General features: G+C 50.4%; 2 protein-coding genes across 2 annotated transcripts in view; one reads left to right on the top strand and one right to left on the bottom strand.

Moving 5' to 3' along the window:
• The window catches only part of ANTXR1 (ANTXR cell adhesion molecule 1), a 61,977-nt gene extending 48,944 nt beyond the window's left edge, over positions 1–13,033 (top strand). The window contains exons 17-18 of the mRNA XM_034070433.1: positions 681–761; positions 12,695–13,033. Coding sequence (XP_033926324.1) covers positions 681–761; positions 12,695–12,967 — 354 coding nt within the window. The 3' untranslated portion in view covers positions 12,968–13,033. The remainder of the gene's footprint in view (positions 1–680; positions 762–12,694) is intronic.
• A 5,219-nt stretch (positions 13,034–18,252) lies between these two features.
• Positions 18,253–19,953, bottom strand: part of GFPT1 (glutamine--fructose-6-phosphate transaminase 1) — a 32,812-nt gene continuing 31,111 nt past the window's right edge. Inside the window, exon 19 of the mRNA XM_034070430.1 lies at positions 18,253–18,507. Within this exon, the coding sequence (XP_033926321.1) occupies positions 18,478–18,507 (30 nt within the window). The 3' untranslated portion in view covers positions 18,253–18,477. The remainder of the gene's footprint in view (positions 18,508–19,953) is intronic.

The raw sequence follows: 19,953 nt of genomic DNA, 5'->3' as shown, positions 1-19,953 counted from the left end.
GCTTGAAGCAGCTCTCATGTAAGGATGGATTGGGATGGACAAGGATGGCTTCCCTCAGGTCTGAGGGTTGTGCTGTCCAAGAAGAGGCTGACAGATGAGTTTCTTGCTTCTTCCTTTGAGGATTACACTTTCCTGGCTCCCACCTTGGGAAGTCTTTCCCCCAGTATCCTATGGAAATACATCTATACAGTCATTCTGTGTGTGTGTCTCCATCCATGTATCCCTCCAAATCCCAAACAAGCTTTGAACCATTGGCTCAACACTGGTTGAAGAATACAGGTCTCAAAGAGGATTACACTCCCAATGGTTTCTTGAAAGGGAAAAGAAAGACTCTGTCCCCACAACAGGAACAGTGCACAGTGCATGCATTGAGTCTTTAGATACCGGAAAACCAGGGGCACAGAGGGATCTTTTCAATCTAAATCACCCCTCTGCCAGTTTAAAGCCATTCCCCTATTACCTTTGGGGGTTTCCAGAATACATAAAGACACATGGATGCTGTTGGCTCTCAGCCATTCCTGCTTATTCCTTTGCTCTTAGAGCAAGTTCAGGTTCCTGTGAGGGAAATCATTGACTCCATCACCTTGGGCAATGACTGAGTATCAAACACATAGGTCTAAGCCATGTACCTTGCACTTGTTCTGGCTCAGAAGATAACACTGTGTCCCTTTGGATTGCAGGGGAAGCTGGATGCTCTCTGGGTCTTGCTGCGGAAGGGTTACGACCGTGTGTCTGTGATGCGCCCACAGCCAGGAGACAAGGTACTGTGCCTTAGATAACACAGACTTGGATAAGTCTTGTTTGGATAACACAGCTGCTTCCAAGTAATACATCCTTCTAAGGAATAGTAGGCAATATTCCTGCCTATTTTTATGGATTAAACTCATATTCTGAAATGAAACTCTCAATATACATGAATGCTGCAGAAATTGAAACTTTCTGGGCACTTGCACAAAGCAAAGTTTGCAGAATGGGGTTTGTTGTGTGAGAGGGAGGAAGTATTCCCACCTCTTGCTGGTCAAAACTGGCTTCATGCAAACTTCTCTCCATTCACATGTGCTAAGTGTGGGTGGAAACAGAAGCCATTGAAGAGAACAGGCTAATGCCAGCTTATGGGAATGATGCTGTCTAGGGCAGCAGGACACTAAAGGGCTCCAGCTCATCTCCAAGGTAGGAATCTCCTCCTCTTCAGAGGAATTAAACATCAGGGTCCTTCCTAATCAATATCAGGACAGTTCCTGCTGCCTCTGTAGGCAGCTACTTGAGCACTGAAGTGACCAGCACACACTCATGTGTTGTGCCCAGCTCTGAGCACCAGCAGACACGCAGGGGTTGTGTGTTCAAGGCACACAATGGGGATGAATTGAAATCCTTCTGGCATCCCCTAACTCCCTGCAATTTAGATGCCTACACCCAGTATCCCGGAGCTGTTCCCAATCCCCAGTTTTTGGTATCCTTAAGGATGGAGATTCAGAGGTTTAATATTTTATGTATTATTTAATATTTGGTATTGAATATTACCATTCCTTCAGAGGGGAGACTTGCTAAAATGTCTTTGCTGAGTGTGACAGTGATATCTGGAAGAGCTCTCCTAGCACAGATTGCCACTTCCTGGCCATTCCCCCTGGATTGAATAATGCCTGTTGTGTCAATCACTGTTTTCACTGCACAAGCTGAGATCACTCACCTGAAGGATGGCACTGGGGAAAACCCAGAGCAGCTCAACTGAAGCTGACAGAGTTGAACAGCAATTTCATAGTGGATTAGGCCAGGTTGGACACAGGGGCTTGGAGCAGCTGCTCCAGTGGAAGTGGTCCCTGCCCATGGCAGGGGGTTGGAACTGGATGAGCTTTAAGGTCCCTTCCAACCCAAACCATTCCAGGATTCTACTGGACAGCAGGCTCCATCCCTTTCTGGTGCTGTATCTCTCAGACACGTGGTTCTGTGTCCTGCAGCATAAGCAATGGCTGAATGATGGGGATGGCAGCATGGACACATCTGGCATGCAGAATGAGGCCGTTTGGCCTGGATTTAGGTATTCCTAGTGGAGGAGATGCTAAAGGACAATGTGCAGAGGACATTCACACCCAGGCAGCCCTGCACATTCACACACAGCCACTGAGATGCTCCCCAGCCCATGTGCTCCTGGTGTAGGGTTTGCCAGCAGGATAGAGCTGTAGGAGTTGTTTTGGCAGTGGGGAGCTCAGCTCTAAATTCCTGTGGCTTCTCCATGTGATTCCTAATAGCTCCTTTGGACCAGGGACACAGCAAGGACAGGCTTGATCCTCACCAGGTTGCAGAATCTACAGTGGCAATGCTGCAGGCTTTCATAGCTGTCCATTGGCAAGTTTGGCTTCGATCCTGTTCTAGTGGGAAGTGAAGGCAAAGGAGTGCTCTGCCCAGCTTGGCAGCAAAGGGGCCCATCAGAGCAGGTATGGACAACCCCAAGCCTTTAAAGTGGCTTTAAATTGGAGGCCCAGATGGTCAAAACCAGGATGCACTGGTGTGAACACAGCCTCATCAGTTGCAGAAGGGAAGCTTCAGGCAGTTGGATGCAGGGATCTGTGGTATTGCTGCACAAGGCAGCTTTTCCTGCCTGCATCCCAGTGCCATCCTTTCCCAGGGAGCTGCCATGTGTGCTCCCATCCAGGTCCTCTGCAGGGATGGAGGAAGTGGGACCAGCAAGTCTCAATAGTACCATATTGAGTACTATTATACATATAGTACCAACATACATAGAGTACCAATAGCCACTCCACTCAGTGTAGACTTCACAACTCAAGCTGAATAAGCACTTCAGTTACTCAGCAGCACACTCTCATACCCACACTGCCCACATACAGGCTGCCAGCTGGAGCAGCCCTTACAGCATGGATGTGCCCTGGGAATGAGAGAAACAGGGACCAGCAAAGCATCTTACAGGAGCCAGCAGGCTCAAATGGAGCCCGTCTGCTTAAGAACCCACCACATGGTGCATTCTCAGGCTGGATGAATAGTCAGACCCTGAGATTTATAGAGGGGGCTTTGACCGTATGATATTCCTGAAAGCTGCAAAAGGAGCTGTTTCAGAAGCAATTTGTACCCCTTTCCTGATGAAAAGAAGGCAGCACTTTTCAGACTCAATGGTGTTGAATGGGCACCTTAATTCACTCACTGGTCAACATACCCAAGTGAAGCCAGATGAGCAATCACTGGAAGGCATCTGTTTGCTTTGGCGCCTGCAAAGGAGTTGGACGTAGTCCCAGGGTTACATCATTTTCATATAGAAGCAATCCCTTGCTATAATCAGTTACTTTATCCCTTGCCAGCACATGAGCTGAGCTGTTCAGATAGATCCCTTGGAACATGGATCCAGCTTCAAACACTGGCTTGACTAATGGATGCTGTTTATGCCCACACAGCCTCCCAGGTACCATCCATGCTGTCAAGGAAGATGTCCTGAAGTCCCCTTTAGTCTCTAACACGACACTGGTTCAAGGGCAGTGACTGATACATTTGCAATCTATATACATTGCAGTGGATAATGTGGGTATAGAAGCTTAGATTCCAGTCCTCCTCCTCTGTGTGACCTCAAAGAATCTCTTTGCCTCTTTGTTCTTGCCCTGAAACCTTGAACCAAGGTTGAGATGCCTTGCACAGGGGCTGCAAAGGGTACGGATATAGAAGTATGTGTAAAGAAGCATAGGATAGAGCTGTTGGAATGAGTCCAGAGGAGGCCATGGGGATGCTGCAAGGGCTGGAGCAGCTCTGCTCTGGAGCCACATTGGGAGCTGGGCTGGACAAGAGAAGGCTCCTGAAAGGGAGACCTTAGAGCAGCTCCAGTGCCTAAAGGGGATGCAGGAAACATGGAAAAGGACTTTGTCCTGTAGGGACATAGGTCTGGTTTGCTGAAGGCTTTTAAAGATGCCTCTTTTCTCCCGAAGCAGAAGGAAAGCAGAGGGATGCTCAGGCCCTGTTTTGAAGGGCACGAGAGAGGCTGAGATGCACTAGAAGGTTGTGAAACTCTTTCTTTGGAGTCAAACCTGGCAGTGGCCTGAGGTTACCAACAGGCACAGATGGTTCCAATAAGGGGAGGAAGTCAGAGTCACATGGGATTCCTGTGGTCTCCTCGCATTCCCAGGAGCCTAGGTTTGCATTCTTGTCAGCATTAATGGGGTTATTTTTACATCTGAACCATCATCACGTTGGGGTGATGTAAAAATACATCTATTTTTTAGATCACCTTATCACTTTGAGAATGGACCAAGGCAATAACTAAGCCCAGGAGCCAAAGAATCAGATTGTCTTCAAAGCTGAAGCTGCATTTCCTTGGAAAACGTTGTGGTGTCAGGAATTGATGGGATTATTCAAATGTGTTCCAGGCTCAGGCTTGGCCCTGAGCTCTCAATCTGGGAGCAAATGATGTTTTCATCGTTATTGCATTGCAAGAATTGTGTTTCCATTTTGTGTTTGTCAAGGGAAATATAGGAATAGGTGGGATAAATGTGGAGAAGTAGAACAAAACCACGTGTGGAAAGATGTAGCCTACCTAAAGTAATGGATCCCAGAATCCCAGCCTGGTTTGGGTTGGAAGGGACCTTAAAGCTCATCCGATTCCAACCCTTTGCCATGGGCAGGGACCCCTTCCACTGGAGCAGCTGCTCCAAGCCCCATCCAACCTGGCCTTGAGCACTGCCAGGGATGGTGCAGCCACAGCTTCCCAGTGCAGTCTGGGATGAAGATGCAGGGAAAGGAGCTGTTTCCAGGCCTCGCTGAGTTGTGCATGGTTGTGGTGCAACGATGTGAGCTCAGCTCTTGTTAGATGTCGGTGATACAGTTCTGGTACAGATTGTGGTCAGCTGTGACAGGAGGATGAGGCTATGAAATACATGAAAATGTCCCCATTAAAGCAATTCCAATGGTTCTTTTTTACTATGAAAGGAAGAATGTGTGTGTATGTGCATGTGCTGACATCAAAACTCGATCTGACTATAACCAGAACAGACAGAGTATGAAATAAGCTAAATTCGCAGCCAAAATGCATGAATCTTCCTGACAGAAGAGTGTTGGTTGTGAACCCAAGCTCCTCAATGCCCCTCAATGCCCTACAAATGCTTTAATATCACAGTGCAATGTCCAAACCTCAAATTAACTGGATTTCAGGCTTCACTGGGGATGTTTTGTGTGGCCAAAGGAGCTCAGACCACTCTGGGTTATATCAGCCCATCCTAATGACCCTTCTCATGAAGGGCTCAATCCTGCCAAGCAAGGACATGAAAGCATCCCCAAAGTCATCATTCTTTGTCCATAGCTGGATACTGAGGAGCAAATTCTGCCAGTGAGACCACTGAAGTCATGAAATCTGTTGCATTATGGAGTAGCCAAGATGTAGCATGGCATAGGCTGGGTATTACTATGGCATTAGTGGGTATTCCTGGTGAAGCATGAACAGCACAAAGCAAGGGGGCAAAATCTGTCACCCTGGGAATTCTCCTGGATCCTCTCCTGTTTTAAGTTAGGAGCCTGTCTTATAGATAAGGAAATGCAGCTTTCAAGTGTCTGATTTCACACCATGCTATTCCACAGCATCACGAATAGAAACCTCCTCCTGAATTCAGAAACCAGGAGGTACAACTTCAAACTCCCCTGCTGTAAATACTGGACCACATTCCCATCTCATACCTGGGTGTAAAACCAGCTGTGTTGAGTCCCAGATCACCCCCCACACAACTGCACATTGCTATGTAGCTACTTGCTTGGTGATTCTTCCTTCTGCAGACTCCAAAGCACACAGGCACTAGTGAGGAGCTGTTGTTTAAGCCATATTTCAGTATAAGCTTGAAGAGAAGAGCATCTCTCTGTGAGCAGATTGTGGGAGCTGGGCCTGCTTAGTCTGGAGAAGAGCAAACTGAGAGGGGATCCCATCAGTGCAGATCAGTGTCTCCAAGGTGGGTGCCAGGAGGACTGGGACAGGCTCTTCCCAGTGTGCCCAGTGAAAAGATGAGGAGCAATGGCCATAAACTGAACCATAAGTTCCACCTCAACACGAGCAAGAACTTCTTTACATTGGGGGTATCAGAGCCCTGGCATAGGATGCCCAGGGGGGTTGTGGAGTCTCCATCTCTGGAGCCATCCCAAACCCATCATGGACACATTCCTGTGTGCCCTGCTCTAGCAGGGGTTGGACTGGATCATCTCCAGTGGGACCTTCTAACATGAATGGTTCTGGGATTCCTGTTGATCTGCTGCAGTGCTTGAGACCCAGATTGCAACCTTTCCACACACCCTAGTGCAATGTGGTTTTCCATTAATAGCCATGGAAAAGTTAACCTAAACATTAGCTGTTTTTCCTGGAACTAACAGCTCCAAAGCCAAAAGCCCAGTGATCTGCTCCTGGGCCTGCAGGATTACTGCTTGCTGTAAAACCAGAGCATGGAGCTGGCTCCTGCACTGCTGGAGCTCTGCTTGGGAAACAGGGAGCAGAGAGCTCATCGGGGAGCATCCCAGTCCTATCTCTATCCAGGCAGCGTTTCCCCTGGCCAGAAGGACAAGCTTATGCCTTTAGCATTGACGGTCAGAGGTTTGCCTTAGAAGCCAAGGCAAATCCAGCAAATGGGAATTGTTTCCCACTGAATAAGACAGAGCTTTGAGCTCCGGCTTGGAGCAGCTGCTCTAGTGGAAGGTGTCCGTGCCCATGTTGGATCTGGATGAGCTTTAAGGTCCCTTCCAACCTAAACCAGTCTGGGATTCGATGACCCCATGAGCTGTGTCCTGCACCATGCCCTGTCTTTGCCCAAAGACAAATTGCACCCAGAGCATTCCCCATTGGGATCACTGATGTCTGCAGGCTGCACGATCCCACCGGCTCTTTCTTCCTCTCCAGAGGGATGTTTATGCCTGCCCCTGGTTCATTGCTCCCGTTATTGCTGCCAAAAGAACCTGTTCCATGTTGTATTCCATGCTTTCTCCTCTTGCTATTCAACCTGCAGAGGCACGATCCCATCCCTGCACGAGGCAGTGTCCCTGTTGCATTGCTCCATGTTTCTCCAAGTCTAGCCACCTCTTTCCAGACAGACAATGGGAGAAATGAGCAGATCTTCCTGGAAACAACACCCATCCCACAGCATCCAACAGCCAAAAGCAGCTCCTGCTAAAGCCATCAGGTCTATGTGCTGACACACAAATGCCCGCTCCTCACTCAAGGAGCCACGCTCCCAAACTCCGGCATGAGCCAAAGGTTGAGGCTATGAAGCTCATTCCCACGCTCAGATTTGGCAAGGTTGAAGCCGGTATTATCTTGGTCCACTTCCTGGAGGGCTTTGCTCTATGTTTTCTTTGCAGTAGGCTCCCCATAGGGGTCAGCCCTGCAGAATGTAGTTAGAGATGACAGCAAGAACCAGAGGTGGCAGAGCAATGGGCAGGATCTGGGCTATAGCAGAGCAATGGGCAGGATCTGGGCTATAGCAGAGCAATGGGCAGGATCTGAGTTGTAGCAGCAATGGGCAGGATCTGGGATATAGCAGAGCAATGGGTAGGACCTGGGCTATAGCAGAGCAATGGGCAGGATCTGGGTTGTAGCAGAGCAATGGGCAGGATCTGGACTATAGCAGAGCAATGGACAGGATCTGTGCTGTAGCAGAGCAATGGGCAGGATCTGGGTTGTGGCAGGTTTGAAGAGCCAGGCATGGATGAGAAGTTATGAGTAAGCTTATGAGTAAGATCTGAAGTGGAGGTTGAATTGGCAGAGCCCTCTTTGTACTGTGGAGCCCTCAGATGCACAGTATATATATCTATATATGCACATCTATAGACATATAACACGCACGCATATATATATAGGTATATGCAAGCTTTAGTCATAAGCCAACATGACGGAGTTGGTACTTTAAATAAACTCTTACTTATTCCAGATTCTATGGCAGTTCTGCTAAAGCTGCAATACTTCAAGGTGTTGTTTCCTCTTGGGTTGCTTGTCTAGAACAGGATCATATAAACACAAATTCAACCCCTTGCTTTAGCATCTGAACAGACCAGCCCATGGGAAGGCATCGAAGAACATTGGGATATTGCTTCTTTTTACCTTTCTGATGTTAGGATGCTCATCTGCACTGCAGGAAACTGCCTCTGCTATAACTGGAGCTCAGTGCCCATGTGCAAGATTACTTGTCACTAAGTTTGTTAACGTGGTTATCACTTACCTGGGGCAAATCCCACCTCCTTACTGGCTTCAGAAGGGAACACCATTTTGTACCGCTCTATTCCTGGGAATTAGAGTCAAATCCAGCACTGAGACCCAACAGAATGCCTGCATCTTGCTCCAGGCTTTATCACCCTGCAGCACTTTCCATAGGGTTTTACCTTCTTTTAAGGTAAAACTATAACAGTCCATAGTATTCAGTGCTACCTCTGCCATGAGAGACGAGGTTATTAGGGCCCTGTTGGAGTGATGATCTCATCACTCAATGTCTAACTCCTATTTTGGGGATAAAACAGGTCAAGCCTCCAATTTCTCACTTATTAAATGGCCAAGGTGGCAGGGATGCCTTGGGAATGGCTTATGAGCTCTGTAATGAGGCACAGATGGGAATGGTTCTGTTGCAGAGCTGCTGTATCACACAATGAGGCAGTGTGAATAGCTGTTTGGTGACTCAGGGGTATGGAGGTAGCTGTATCACTGGTGAGGTGCTGTTTCCATCATCCTCCACACACACTGAGCTCACACAGACCCGGATAACAAACCCCAGAAGCCACTCCACAGCTCCCCAATGCTGTCTCCAGACACTCTTGTGTGATGTAAAAGCAACCCAGGCCTTGCAGACAGGGAGATCTCAAGCTCATGGAAGCCAGCTGGGATGTGGGGAGTTACCTTGACAGGATTCAGAGCAGCAAAACCCATTGGGAGCCCAACCAGTGCTGATCCCAAATTGGTGGGAAGCAGATACTGATGATTCTCACCCTGGTCCTTTCCCAGTAGCACCTTTATCCAGGCACAAAGGGACACATGGAGTGCACAGAGCAAGGACCACTTTGACAGCAGAGCATCCCCATCACATTGGCTGCTGCAGTGTTGCTCAGTGCCACTTGGCTCTTGCAGGCTGTGGACAGGCAGAGCACCAGGTTATTGCCTCCATCCATATCCCTCCTCCTCATCACCCTCACAGGTGTTTGTGGAAGCTTCATCCCTGGACTGGGCTCAACTCAAGCACCTTGGGAAGGGGCTTGGAGCATTTAGCATTAGTTTCTCCCATCCATGTATGTGCTTTGCTTGTAAAGCAGCTGCAGTTTGTAAATCACCTCTTTGCAGACACCAGTGGTAACTGTCACTGTATTGAATAGATTTAATGTTTGCCTCTTATTCATTTGGCCAGACCCTCCCAAAAGCTTTTATTTGAGTCAGAATCAGGTACCAAATCACAGCTTTTTGTCTCTTCCTTTCTCTTTCTCTTCTCATTCCTGGATTTCCTCTTGTTTCTTTCTCATCACAACAGGGTAACCCAGGATGTTGTTTATGGAAGGTTTGCATTACCCACACATTAAGGATCATATCTTTTCCAATGCCTCTTTCTAAACCCAGGAGCCAGCACTGCAGAGCAGCTGACCCAGGCAGCAAAGGAAATAGGAGGAGATAGATAGGGAATGGCATGCTTGAGATGAGGGAAAGGCAACTCCATCCCGGTTTAAGGGAATGGGGAAGAGGTATCTGTGCTGTGCTAGCCCTGGGTTCAGTCTGGCTCTCACGTCTGCTCTCCAGTGCTTTCAGTCGCCTGGTCTGCATCCAAGCATCTAATCCTGCTCAGATTCCAGGCCAACTCCTTGTTAAACCTTGTCCACAAAGCCCTTATTTAAGCAGTCACCAAGTGGAGACCAAAAAAGAGCTCCAGTTCCAAAGCAACCCCATTACTGGAGAAAAGGAGTTACCATCAGCCATGGGTATATTCATGACCAGAGGCTCAGCAGGTCGCAGCTGACTGCAGACCCTACTGTAAACACCATGCAGCTATACATTGGTAGGCATTGTTAATACCTTCTTTATGGCAATGGCTCTGCTTTTAGTCCCCAGGCCCCAAACCCAGCGATTCCAAACCCTCACTGAAGGCAGTGCTCAGTTCCATTTGGATCAGCAGCACCATAACCTCACTCCTGGAGCATCCAGACAGAGCATCCCTCCACACAAACACAATTGCAACTCCTTGTTCTCTGGCTGGGATCCCTGGACTGCTGCTTGCTGTAAATCAGGACAACAAACCCTGTGCAAGGCACAGGCTGAAACGCCTCAATTTGCATTGCAGGAGACGTGGCACTGGAACAAGGAAAACATTCCTGGGGGTTGGAGGGGGGGTGAGTGGAATTGGTTCATCTCAGTGAGGACTTCCCCTCACTCAGCAGGTCTGCCCCACAGGGTTGGCTTAAAATCATAGCTAAGTGCATTAAAATGATGTTAAAGCAGAGACACTGCAAAGAACAAACAGAAGCTGGGGCACTGGGAGCTGATACTGGTGGGGATGGATGGATGGATGGATGGATGGATGGATGGATGGATGGATGGATGTTCTGAGGGTGCTGAGAGAAGTGGTAAATGCCCCATCCCTGGCAGTGCTCAAGGCCAGGTTGGACACAGGGGCTTGGAGCAGCTGCTCCAGTGGAAGGGGTCCCTGCCCGTGGCAGGGGTTGGAGCTGGAGGAGCTTTAGGGTCCCTTCATCCCAAACCCGTCTGGGATGCTGTGATTTATTTCAGGCCTGCTCAGCCTGGCAGCTGGTGCCCAGCTTTGGGCAGCACCAGGCACTGGAATGCTGGGGAGGGATTTGCCCACCCTGGCATTTCATTTTGCTTTGGCATTTTGTCCATAGGAAGGGATGGAGACCACATCCCCACTGCACAGATGGTGCATGAACAGTGCTCAAGCCTCTTCCCCCTTTCCCCTCTCATTGTCCTGCTGTTGGGACAAGCCTTAACTGAGAGTTAATGCTCAAGGAGGGCATTACCATGGGTGCATCCCTGTCCTTTAGTGGGTCTCTGCTCTGCCCTGCAGTCTGATTCCTCGAGGAGAGCTGGACTTGAACCCAGAGGCTCTTCCTGCTGACAGGAAGCCGAGGCTGAGCCACACTGATGCTCTCATCTCCAATGTGATGCAGGTTTTCCTCAGCTGCCCTTTGCTTGCACTCAGCTGCTGTGCACTGCCCTCAGCTCGGATGCTCCTTCACATCCACACTGTGATGCTAGAACTGGCAGAGCTCTCGGAGAGGAGCTGCCTGCATCCCTCCATGTGCCAGCCCCTTCCACACCAGCTCCTCTCATCCCTGTCACATCCTTCTCCCTACCAGCATCTCCCTTAGTTCACTGCAGGTCCCTCATCACAGAGCCATGCAGAGGGTTAAATGCCTGATGTTGTTACCCTGACAGATCTACTCCATCCTGCACAGGATGCTCCATTTGGCAGCTTCTCACCAGGCAAAACATTTACTTTGGGAGAGGAAGGAGGAGAACAGAAAACAAGCTCACACCCGGATCCAATAGCAGAGCATGGGCTCAGGATGATGGGATGATTTCATATCTGAAGGAATGAAGCCATAATGCAGTAGTGCTGATCCTGACAGTTGGGTATTTACAGTGGGATCGGTTGCAGGTGGGACTTAGAAGGGGGAAAAGGAACTCAGAGGGCAAAGGTTTTGTTTTAAAATGGACAACAAACTGTAGCTTAGCACCAAGGAGCAAGAACAGCAGTTCATTGGCTTCCCATGAGCATCAGAATGTCCAAGACACCCTAGTGAAGAATGGAGCAATAAACCCAGCTCAGTTACAGAAACCTCCCCTTTTGCCTGGTAAATGGTTCAAAATCAGACCCAAAAGCCAAGTATTTGAAGGAGAGGGAGGCTCCGAAGGTGCAAAGTCCAGATCCACACTGTTGGGTGTTTAAGACCAAGGTCTGGCAAGAGGCATCTGGGTCGTGCTGGCTCTTACCAGTTCCTGCAGCTTCAGTGTGAAGTATTTGATGATCCCGGGGTCAGAAAACCGTATGGGAGGATTTCATCCTCCTCTGTAAGAGCCGTGGTTGGGGTTTAACCTCTTGGATTTACTCTTACAACATCCATCTCCGTGAAGGAGATGAACAAGGTGCACATCTGGTACCAGGGATGCAGGTATCTCACTTGGGATGCTGCTGCCTCCATAACTGATCTCCTGCTTTGGAGATGAACAAGGTACAGAGCTGGTACCAGGGATGCAGTTATCTCACTGGGGATGCTGCTGCCTCCATCACTGATCTCCCACTTTGGAGATGAACAAGGTGCACAGCTGGTACCAGGGATGCAGGTATCTCACCTGGGATGCTGTTACCTCCATCACTGATCTCCCACCTGGGAGAGGAGCAAGGTTCATAGCTGGTACCAGGGATGCAGGTATCTCACTTGGGATGCTGCTGCCTCCATCACTGATCTCCCACATTGGAGATGAACAAGGTGCACAGCTGGTACCAGGGATGCAGGTATCTCACTTGGGATGCTGCTGCCTCCATCACTGATCTCCCACATTGGAGATGAACAAGGTGCACAGCTGGTACCAGGGATGCAGGTATCTCACTTGGGATGCTGCTGCCTCCATCACTGATCTCCCACATTGGAGATGAACAAGGTGCACAGCTGGTACCAGGGATGCAGGTATCTCACCTGGGATGCTGCTGCCTCCATCACTGATCTCCTTTCTTCTCTCTCCTTTTAGGGCCGCTGCATCAACTTCACCAGAGTGAAGAACACAGAGGCCCCCCCCAAATACCCTCTCAACAACGCGTACCCCCCATCATCCCCCCCCCCAGCACCCATCTACACCCCCCCACCCCCAGCACCCATCTACACCCCCCCTCCACCCAGCTCCCCCACCCCACACACCCCATCCCCCTCCTCCACGCTCCCCCCACTCCCCCCCCCTCCCCAAGCCCCCCCACCCAACAGGGCCCCCCCTCCATCCCGGCCCCCCCCTCGCCCTGCAGTCTAAAGGGGGGGGTTCAGCCTTGTTCCCATCTCTTCCACAAGCATCCGAGGGGCTTTTTCAGCAGTACTGTACCACATCCATTGGTGGGGGGGCTGGGGGGGGGGGTGGGAGGGGGTAGAGGAAGCTGGATTGGGTTTGGAATGGGTGATTTCGTGGTTGTCTTTGTCCTTTAGATTTCTGTTCAATCCCCTGTGCATCAGTGCCACCAAACTGAGTAAGAGCAGCCAAGAGACTGCAGGAACAAGGCAAGTAACTTGAGGTCCCTTGCAGCAAGGCTCTCCCCCTTCTTTGTCCCCAAGGCTTCCCATGGCGATTCCAGGATATATTGGACACAAAGAGGAATGGGTAACTACAGCAAGCTCTCCAGAAAGGGCAATAATCCCCACGGAACAACTGCCAGAGACTCTTCCAAGTGCAGCCATCCCAGGTACAAAGGCACTGGGATAAGACTCAAGGTATGAGAGAGAGCTGCTCGCATCCCACTCACATCCCAGCTGCCAAGCAGGTGATGACAACAGCAGGTCTGCAAGGACAGGAACCTGGTAAATCCAAAGAGGATTCCAATGGACCATGAGCTGGAGAAGGGAAGGTGGTGTCATCAAAGAGGGTCTGGATGGGAGATGGGGTAGGACTCTGGATCCGCGTATGTTGGTGTGTGGAAGTGCAGGTGGATGAGAGCAGAGCACCACTAGGAAATGGCATGGGAAATAACCCAGGTGGAACAGCACAAGGCTTGGATCCCATCCCTTGAGGACAAGGAATAACTGGCTACAGGTCAGCACTCCCGGTGGGACAGAGGAGTTCCTGGCAATGGAGGAAGGGAATCTGGGAAAGGTCTGGTTGATGGAAGAGTCTTTGCATTCAGTTTAGGCTAATACCGGCTATTGAGTTGACAGCTCTGCCATCCAGCAGTGCCATTCGATGCTGCTTTCCAAAGGGAAGTTCCTGGATGCAAGGGATGTATCCATCTCCCTACACCCATTCCATTTGGGCTCCTTGCTGCTGTCAGTTTGAAGTGGTTCCCACTGTTGCGTTTGGTTTTCCTGCAAATTCCATCCTTTCATCCCAGAAATGTTTCCATGTGGATTGTTGGATTCTGTTTTCCTTTGCGGAACAAGCAGCAGGCACCTTCATCCCTGTCCTCAGCTCCCAACATCCCTTCTGGTAGCAGTGGTTGCCTAAGGCAAAACTCAACCCATCGGATGGGCAGGATGGGAATCAGCCTTCCAAGGAATGCACTGGCTGCATTTCTCCATGCTCTGTCCTCGCCTTCATGGGACCCCCACCGTATTCCACACCATTTGCACACACACAATAGATGTTCTCCTATAGCACAACCTGCCTTTGTGACAAATAGAAGTAGGTTTGAGCCTGGTTGACTGTCAGGATCAGTTCTCACAACGTGACTTTCTCTATGGAAGTTGGTAACCCACCTTGTAGCTGCAGTCCGATGAATGTCCAAGGGTTCTCATAAGCATGTATGTTTGTAGCAGCTAAAGAAATGCTTTGCCAAGTGCTTCCTTCAGTGCTATTGGAAATAAATAGGAATTTTAGCTTTTCTAGGGAAAAAATAGGAAAAAAAGGGAAAAAATACTCAAGGAGAAAAGGGAAGAGACAAAAAAGACCCTTCTGGTCCCCATTCATTTATTCACATTTGTGAATGAACCCTTATGGTGAGACTCGGAGTCAGTCTGACTGTTACTCACCAACCTTCCCCACCGTGAGGTCATGGCATCTATCAGATGGGATAACACATCCATCTACTACATCCATGATGCTGGATCTGAGGACGCAACCTCCAGCCAAGGCTGTTGTGCAGAAAGGCTGCTTGATTCACCCCTAACACTGTTCTGTCTGCAGGCAGCACAGAGCAGCCCCAACCAGGAGCAAACCCAACAGTTCTGCTACTCGCTGTTGTCAGATGCATCAGCTACAGCCCATAGGTAGCTCAAGTCAACCTTGTGCTTGGCACATGGGAATGGGAAGCTTTCAACACACGTTCGGTTGGACTCCCTCTTGTGATGGATGGGATCTAGTTCAATGGGTTCGGAAAGAAAGGGGTAAAAACTGGGAACGGTGTGACAAGGATCAAGGGATACGTCTCTGAACAGATCCTCGTGTTCCAAGAGAGTTTGGGAAGGAAATTGGTTTTCAATAGGATGGCATTGGGATTTCATTTGGTTTAAGGGTCACTTCGCTAACAAATCCAAACCTACTGCTGGGGGAAGCCCCATAGCAGTGTGTATCCATGCCTAAGGCCCACTTCTTGCAGATGTACATAGAAACCCTCATTTTCCCCAAACTAAAAGCCCCTCCAGTATCCAAGAAGCAAACTCAAACCTATATGAGGCCAGGGAAATCATTGCCCACTCACGACGAAAAGCCAGACTCCAAATTCTGTGTTGTACATATTGTTACCGCATGCTTACCATATGTTAGATGGAAGCATTCCCTATCCGAGTGTGGATAAGAAGACCATTGTTCAAGTTGTAGTAAATTATTATGAAGCCAATGACATTTCATGGCACGTTATGGTATCAAGCTGTGCTTGTTGTATTTTGTTCTTTACGGTTGTATTGCTTTGTTTTTTATCCATGTACAATATCTCCTGTAGTGACGAATGCCTGTGGGACATAGCATTAACTGCAGCACTACAGCTCCTGCCTGCACACTCCCTTGATCCATCAGCATTGCTTTTCCACATGGATCCAGGGTGGGATGTGGATGGAGCATGGACACCAAAGCAGAGCACCCAACCCTTTGGTGAACTGCTTTTGGTGCATCCTTTCTGATGCTCTCAGACAACAATAGGAGCGCATTTGGTGGTCCTTGGTCTTGTGTTTAGGATCAGCCTCAATGTGGCTGCTAGAAAGGCTTCCCCAAAGCACCGCATGTGCTTTTAAAGATCCATGCTGATCCCTAGGGATCAATCTAGGGATGCATTTCGATGAATCAATCATTTAGATCAAGCCTAAAACTTGGTCCTGACTTTAAATCCGCCTCCACTGCCGATTGATGCTATGTAACCCAGGCTGAACCAGCTGGTGTGCCATACACCGCCCTATGGTACCCTATGTATTCTCTGGCTATAAAACCTCCCTTAGAAACACATTACCCAGGCTATCAATCCTCACTAGCCACTTCTGAAGTAAACCTTCCCTATAGATCAAAGGGAGCTGAGTGGCACCACATCTGCTCCCAGTCTCCCAGGGCTTCCCTGTTCACTGCTCCTCCATGGGCTGGTCTACACAGCCATAAGCAGACATCATTGAACAAACCCTTGTTCCATTTGCTCTGGAGCCCTCCCTTTGATTGCTGCGTTGTTCCTCCTTGCTGCAAACCTCCCTTTGGTGTCCTGCAGCCTCAAAGGGCTCAGCACCTGCGTTTGACAGGTCCAGAGCATGGGTTTTAAGGGCTAAAATGCTCCAGATCATTGCTGGCTGCATCTCAATGCGTTCACCCACAGGCATCTGAATTCACCCTCTGCTCCTCGGTGTGTGAAGGCAGCTCCTATCCCTAGGGAAAGAGGGTAACCAATTGGTGCCGTGGCCTTTATGGGGTGCAGCACAGGAGGAGGAAGAAGCCTCTGCTGTGATGTGGAACCAGGGCTCGTGGGTTCGGCCAGCACTGTGCAATGATGCTCTGCTCCCTCTGTTTGCTGCATGTGTCATTTGTTAAACCCAGTCATTACTCTTGCTGCCCTTGATGTTATTATTAAAGAACTACACCGATTCCTGTTGGGCTCCATGTGGTTCATTGCAAAGGGAACGAAGCAGGAGGCAATGGGTTTGATCCTGGCTTCCCATCACCCTGGAGAGCTGCAGCGTGGTGCTGTGCTTCCCAGCATCCCAGAGCCTCACCTCTAAGCACAGGGGAGCCCCTCATTCACATTCACCCCCTTTAACAGAGCATAGCAATGACTACAAGGAGCTCAGCACCTTGCCTTATAGTCATGCTTGCTCACAGTCCTTAACCCTCACTAACTCATTGTATGGTTGGAGCATCTCATTCCACAAGGGAGATAACAGAGCAGGAAGTTCAGCCTCAGCATCCTGCCCTTTCCCAGCAGGGCATGCAAGGCTCTAGGCTTCCTTGGGAAGCACATCAGCTCCTGGCTTAGCCTGGATCCTGCTTGATGTTCAGGCTTGGGTCTCATAGGGAAGCCACAGGATAAAAGGTGCCTTTTAAATGGAGACAAGCAAAGCAAATCACAGCTGCTTTAAGCTTCATGCAATGCAAACACACCAAGCCCTGATGGTAGCTCAGAACCCATCACTACCCTATGGAAAACACCTGAGAAAGCCCCTATAGTGAGCCCCTGCCCTTCAGCCACTGCTGGCTCAGCACCCCTTGGCTCCATGAGCCTGTTCCCAGCTCATGGCACCCCATTGTGCTCCCACCGTGGCAGCCTTCATCACCACACTGGCACAAAGGGGGGATGCTTTTGGAGCCAAGCTGCTCCATAGGAAGGCAACGTGGATGTGGCCATCCCTTATCCTGGGCTGGCTCCTGATGGCCATCAACAGGCTGGGAGCAGGTCTGGGCTCTGTGGGTGATGCTGGAGCAGCTGGTGGCAGGAACCAGCCTGTCCACAGAGCAGGGATGTGCAGGGATGGTGCTGGCTGCAGATGGGAGAAGCCCAAATGTTGAGTCCTGGCTGGTTCCCAGTAATTCCTTTGGGATTTGTGCCCGGCTGGAGCGGGGTCAGCAGCACCTGCCCCTCTCCATACCAGTTGTGTATCTGCTCATAACTGGACCTGGATTGTTCCTCCAGAGCCTGCTCTGGGGGCAGGGATTCTGTGTTGGCAGGGAAAGGCATTCCTGGTTTTCCTGATTCTGGCAGAGAAAGCCCTTTCTGAGTCACAGATAAGGGTTTTGCATGGGGGTGATTGAGCCTTGAAGCCTGGTGGCTCCTCTTTGTCTGAAGTGATGCTCCAGAGGGGAAAGGACCTTACTGAAGCAACAGCCAAGTTGCTCAAGGCCAGGTTGGACACAGGGGCTTGGAGCAGCTGCTCCAATGGAAGGGGTCCCTGGGTTGGAGCTGGAGGAGCTTTAAGGTCCCTTCATCCCAAACCCTGCCAGATACAGGCTGGGGATTCCAGTCAAAGCCACACAGGTTTAAGCCCTCAAAACCATCACTGAACAGGAACAGAAGGGGATGGGAGGGGGTGTCACGAACTCGGTTTCTTAGCCTGCAGAAGGCAAGAAGGGAAGGATCCACCTAAGCCAACCCCATCCATGGAGCAGGATGCTCCGGGTTTGGTGCTCGCTTTAAAACTCAAGACCTGTTTGGAGACTTTTATTGTTTAAAACCTAAAACCGAAGCAAGAACCGCAGTGCAAAACACAACCAGCAACTGGAGGAACCTGGGGCTGTCTCTGGGGGGGTCTATGCAGGTGAGTGATGCTCAGCGCTGCCCTTGGTGCGGGCAGAGGAGGTGGCACCCATGGGTGCTGCAGCTCACCCGCTCCTTCCCCCGGAGGCTCTGGCAGTGGCTCGGGCAGAGGTGATGCTCAGTCTCGGGAGGCAGCAATGCGGTCCACCTGCAAGAAGGACAGCCCATAAAGAGAACAGAACAGCCCTCGGAGCAGGAGCTGCGGCCACCATTCCACACTGGAATGGGAGCCAGTGTCTGGGAATGGCCATGGGCAGGGACCCCTTCCACTGGAGCAGCTGCTCCAAGCCCCTGTGTCCAACCTGGCCTTGAGCACTGCCAGGGATGGGGCAGCCACAGCTTCTCTGGGCACCCTGTGCCAGCGCCTCAGCACCCTCACAGGGAACAGCTTCTGCCTTATATCCAGTCTAAACTCCCCCTGTTTCAGTCTGAACCCATCACCCCTTGTCCTGTCCCTACAGTCCCTGATGCAGAGCCCCTCTCCAGCATCCTTGTAGCCCCTTCAGACACTGGAAGCTGCTCTGAGGTCTCCTCACAGCTTCTCTTCTCCAGCTCCAATGTTCTCAGCCTGGCTCCATACGGGAGCTGCTCCTGTATCTGTGCTTTGGGAATGCCGGGATACAGTCAAATCAGCCTGGGCTGTGACCTCCCAAACTCCATTGGGGAAGGCAGGAACCAGGATTTACCAAGTCAGTGTCAGCCACAGCCCCTGTGAGGTCGGGAGCTGCTGTGGGTCCCACAGGACCCCTCTCTTTAGGCTTTTCGACCCATTTCCAGCCTTGGAAGCAGCATCCCCTCGGCTCCATGGGCTGAGCAGCAGCTGTAGCTCTTCATCTGCTCATCCAGCCATAGCATCACAGCAGCTATTTCCCTTTGGAACAGGACTTTGGGTCATGCTTTCCACAGCCACTGAAACAAGCAATGCAAAGACAGCAGCATTCCCAGGCGGGTGAGTCCCATCCCAACTTGTTTCCCTGCTTGTTCCTATTGATGGGAGAAGTGTTCCTGAGCTGGTCCCACAGTGTTAAAGCCTCTTGGAGCTGTGTCCAGTTGTTCCGCTGCGGCTGGTGCTGGTGCATCAACTGGTCCTTCATTGCTTTTCCATGTAGGCACTGACCATGGGACCACACAGACACGAATGGGAGGGTGAAGTGATGAGGTACAGGATGCTCCTGATGGATTTTAAGCTGTCCCAGAGTTAGGAGTGGGTTTGAGCTCTCCCTTGGTCTTGGCTGCTCATCAGGAGCCATCATCCTCATTCCAGTGGCATCAAGTCCCTCCTGTCCTGAGGGATGCAGCAGTGCCTGAGGGATAGACAACAGCCCCTGGCTGTGCCTCCTTCCCCTTTGTATCATCCCAAACACACTGAGGATGCTCGATCCCACGTGCTCGATCCCACATCCCAGCTGCATCCCATGCATTCCACTGCCTGCTCCTCTCAGCCGGAGCAGCAGCATCACTTCAGCCCAGCCTTGGGCTTTGTGCAGGACCATTTCCTGCTTGACAAGGTCTTTGGTCACCCTCCACTTCCCCCCATCCCACCCGTGGTCCTGGGGTGCGTCGGGATGCTCAGGAGCAGCCGGGAGCTGTGCTG

The sequence above is a fragment of the Melopsittacus undulatus genome, chromosome 18 (genome assembly GCF_012275295.1).
Source record: "Melopsittacus undulatus isolate bMelUnd1 chromosome 18, bMelUnd1.mat.Z, whole genome shotgun sequence".
Lineage (NCBI taxonomy): Eukaryota > Metazoa > Chordata > Aves > Psittaciformes > Psittaculidae > Melopsittacus > Melopsittacus undulatus.
Note: the sequence above shows the minus strand (reverse complement) of the source record. Positions and strands in the feature narration are given on the sequence as shown.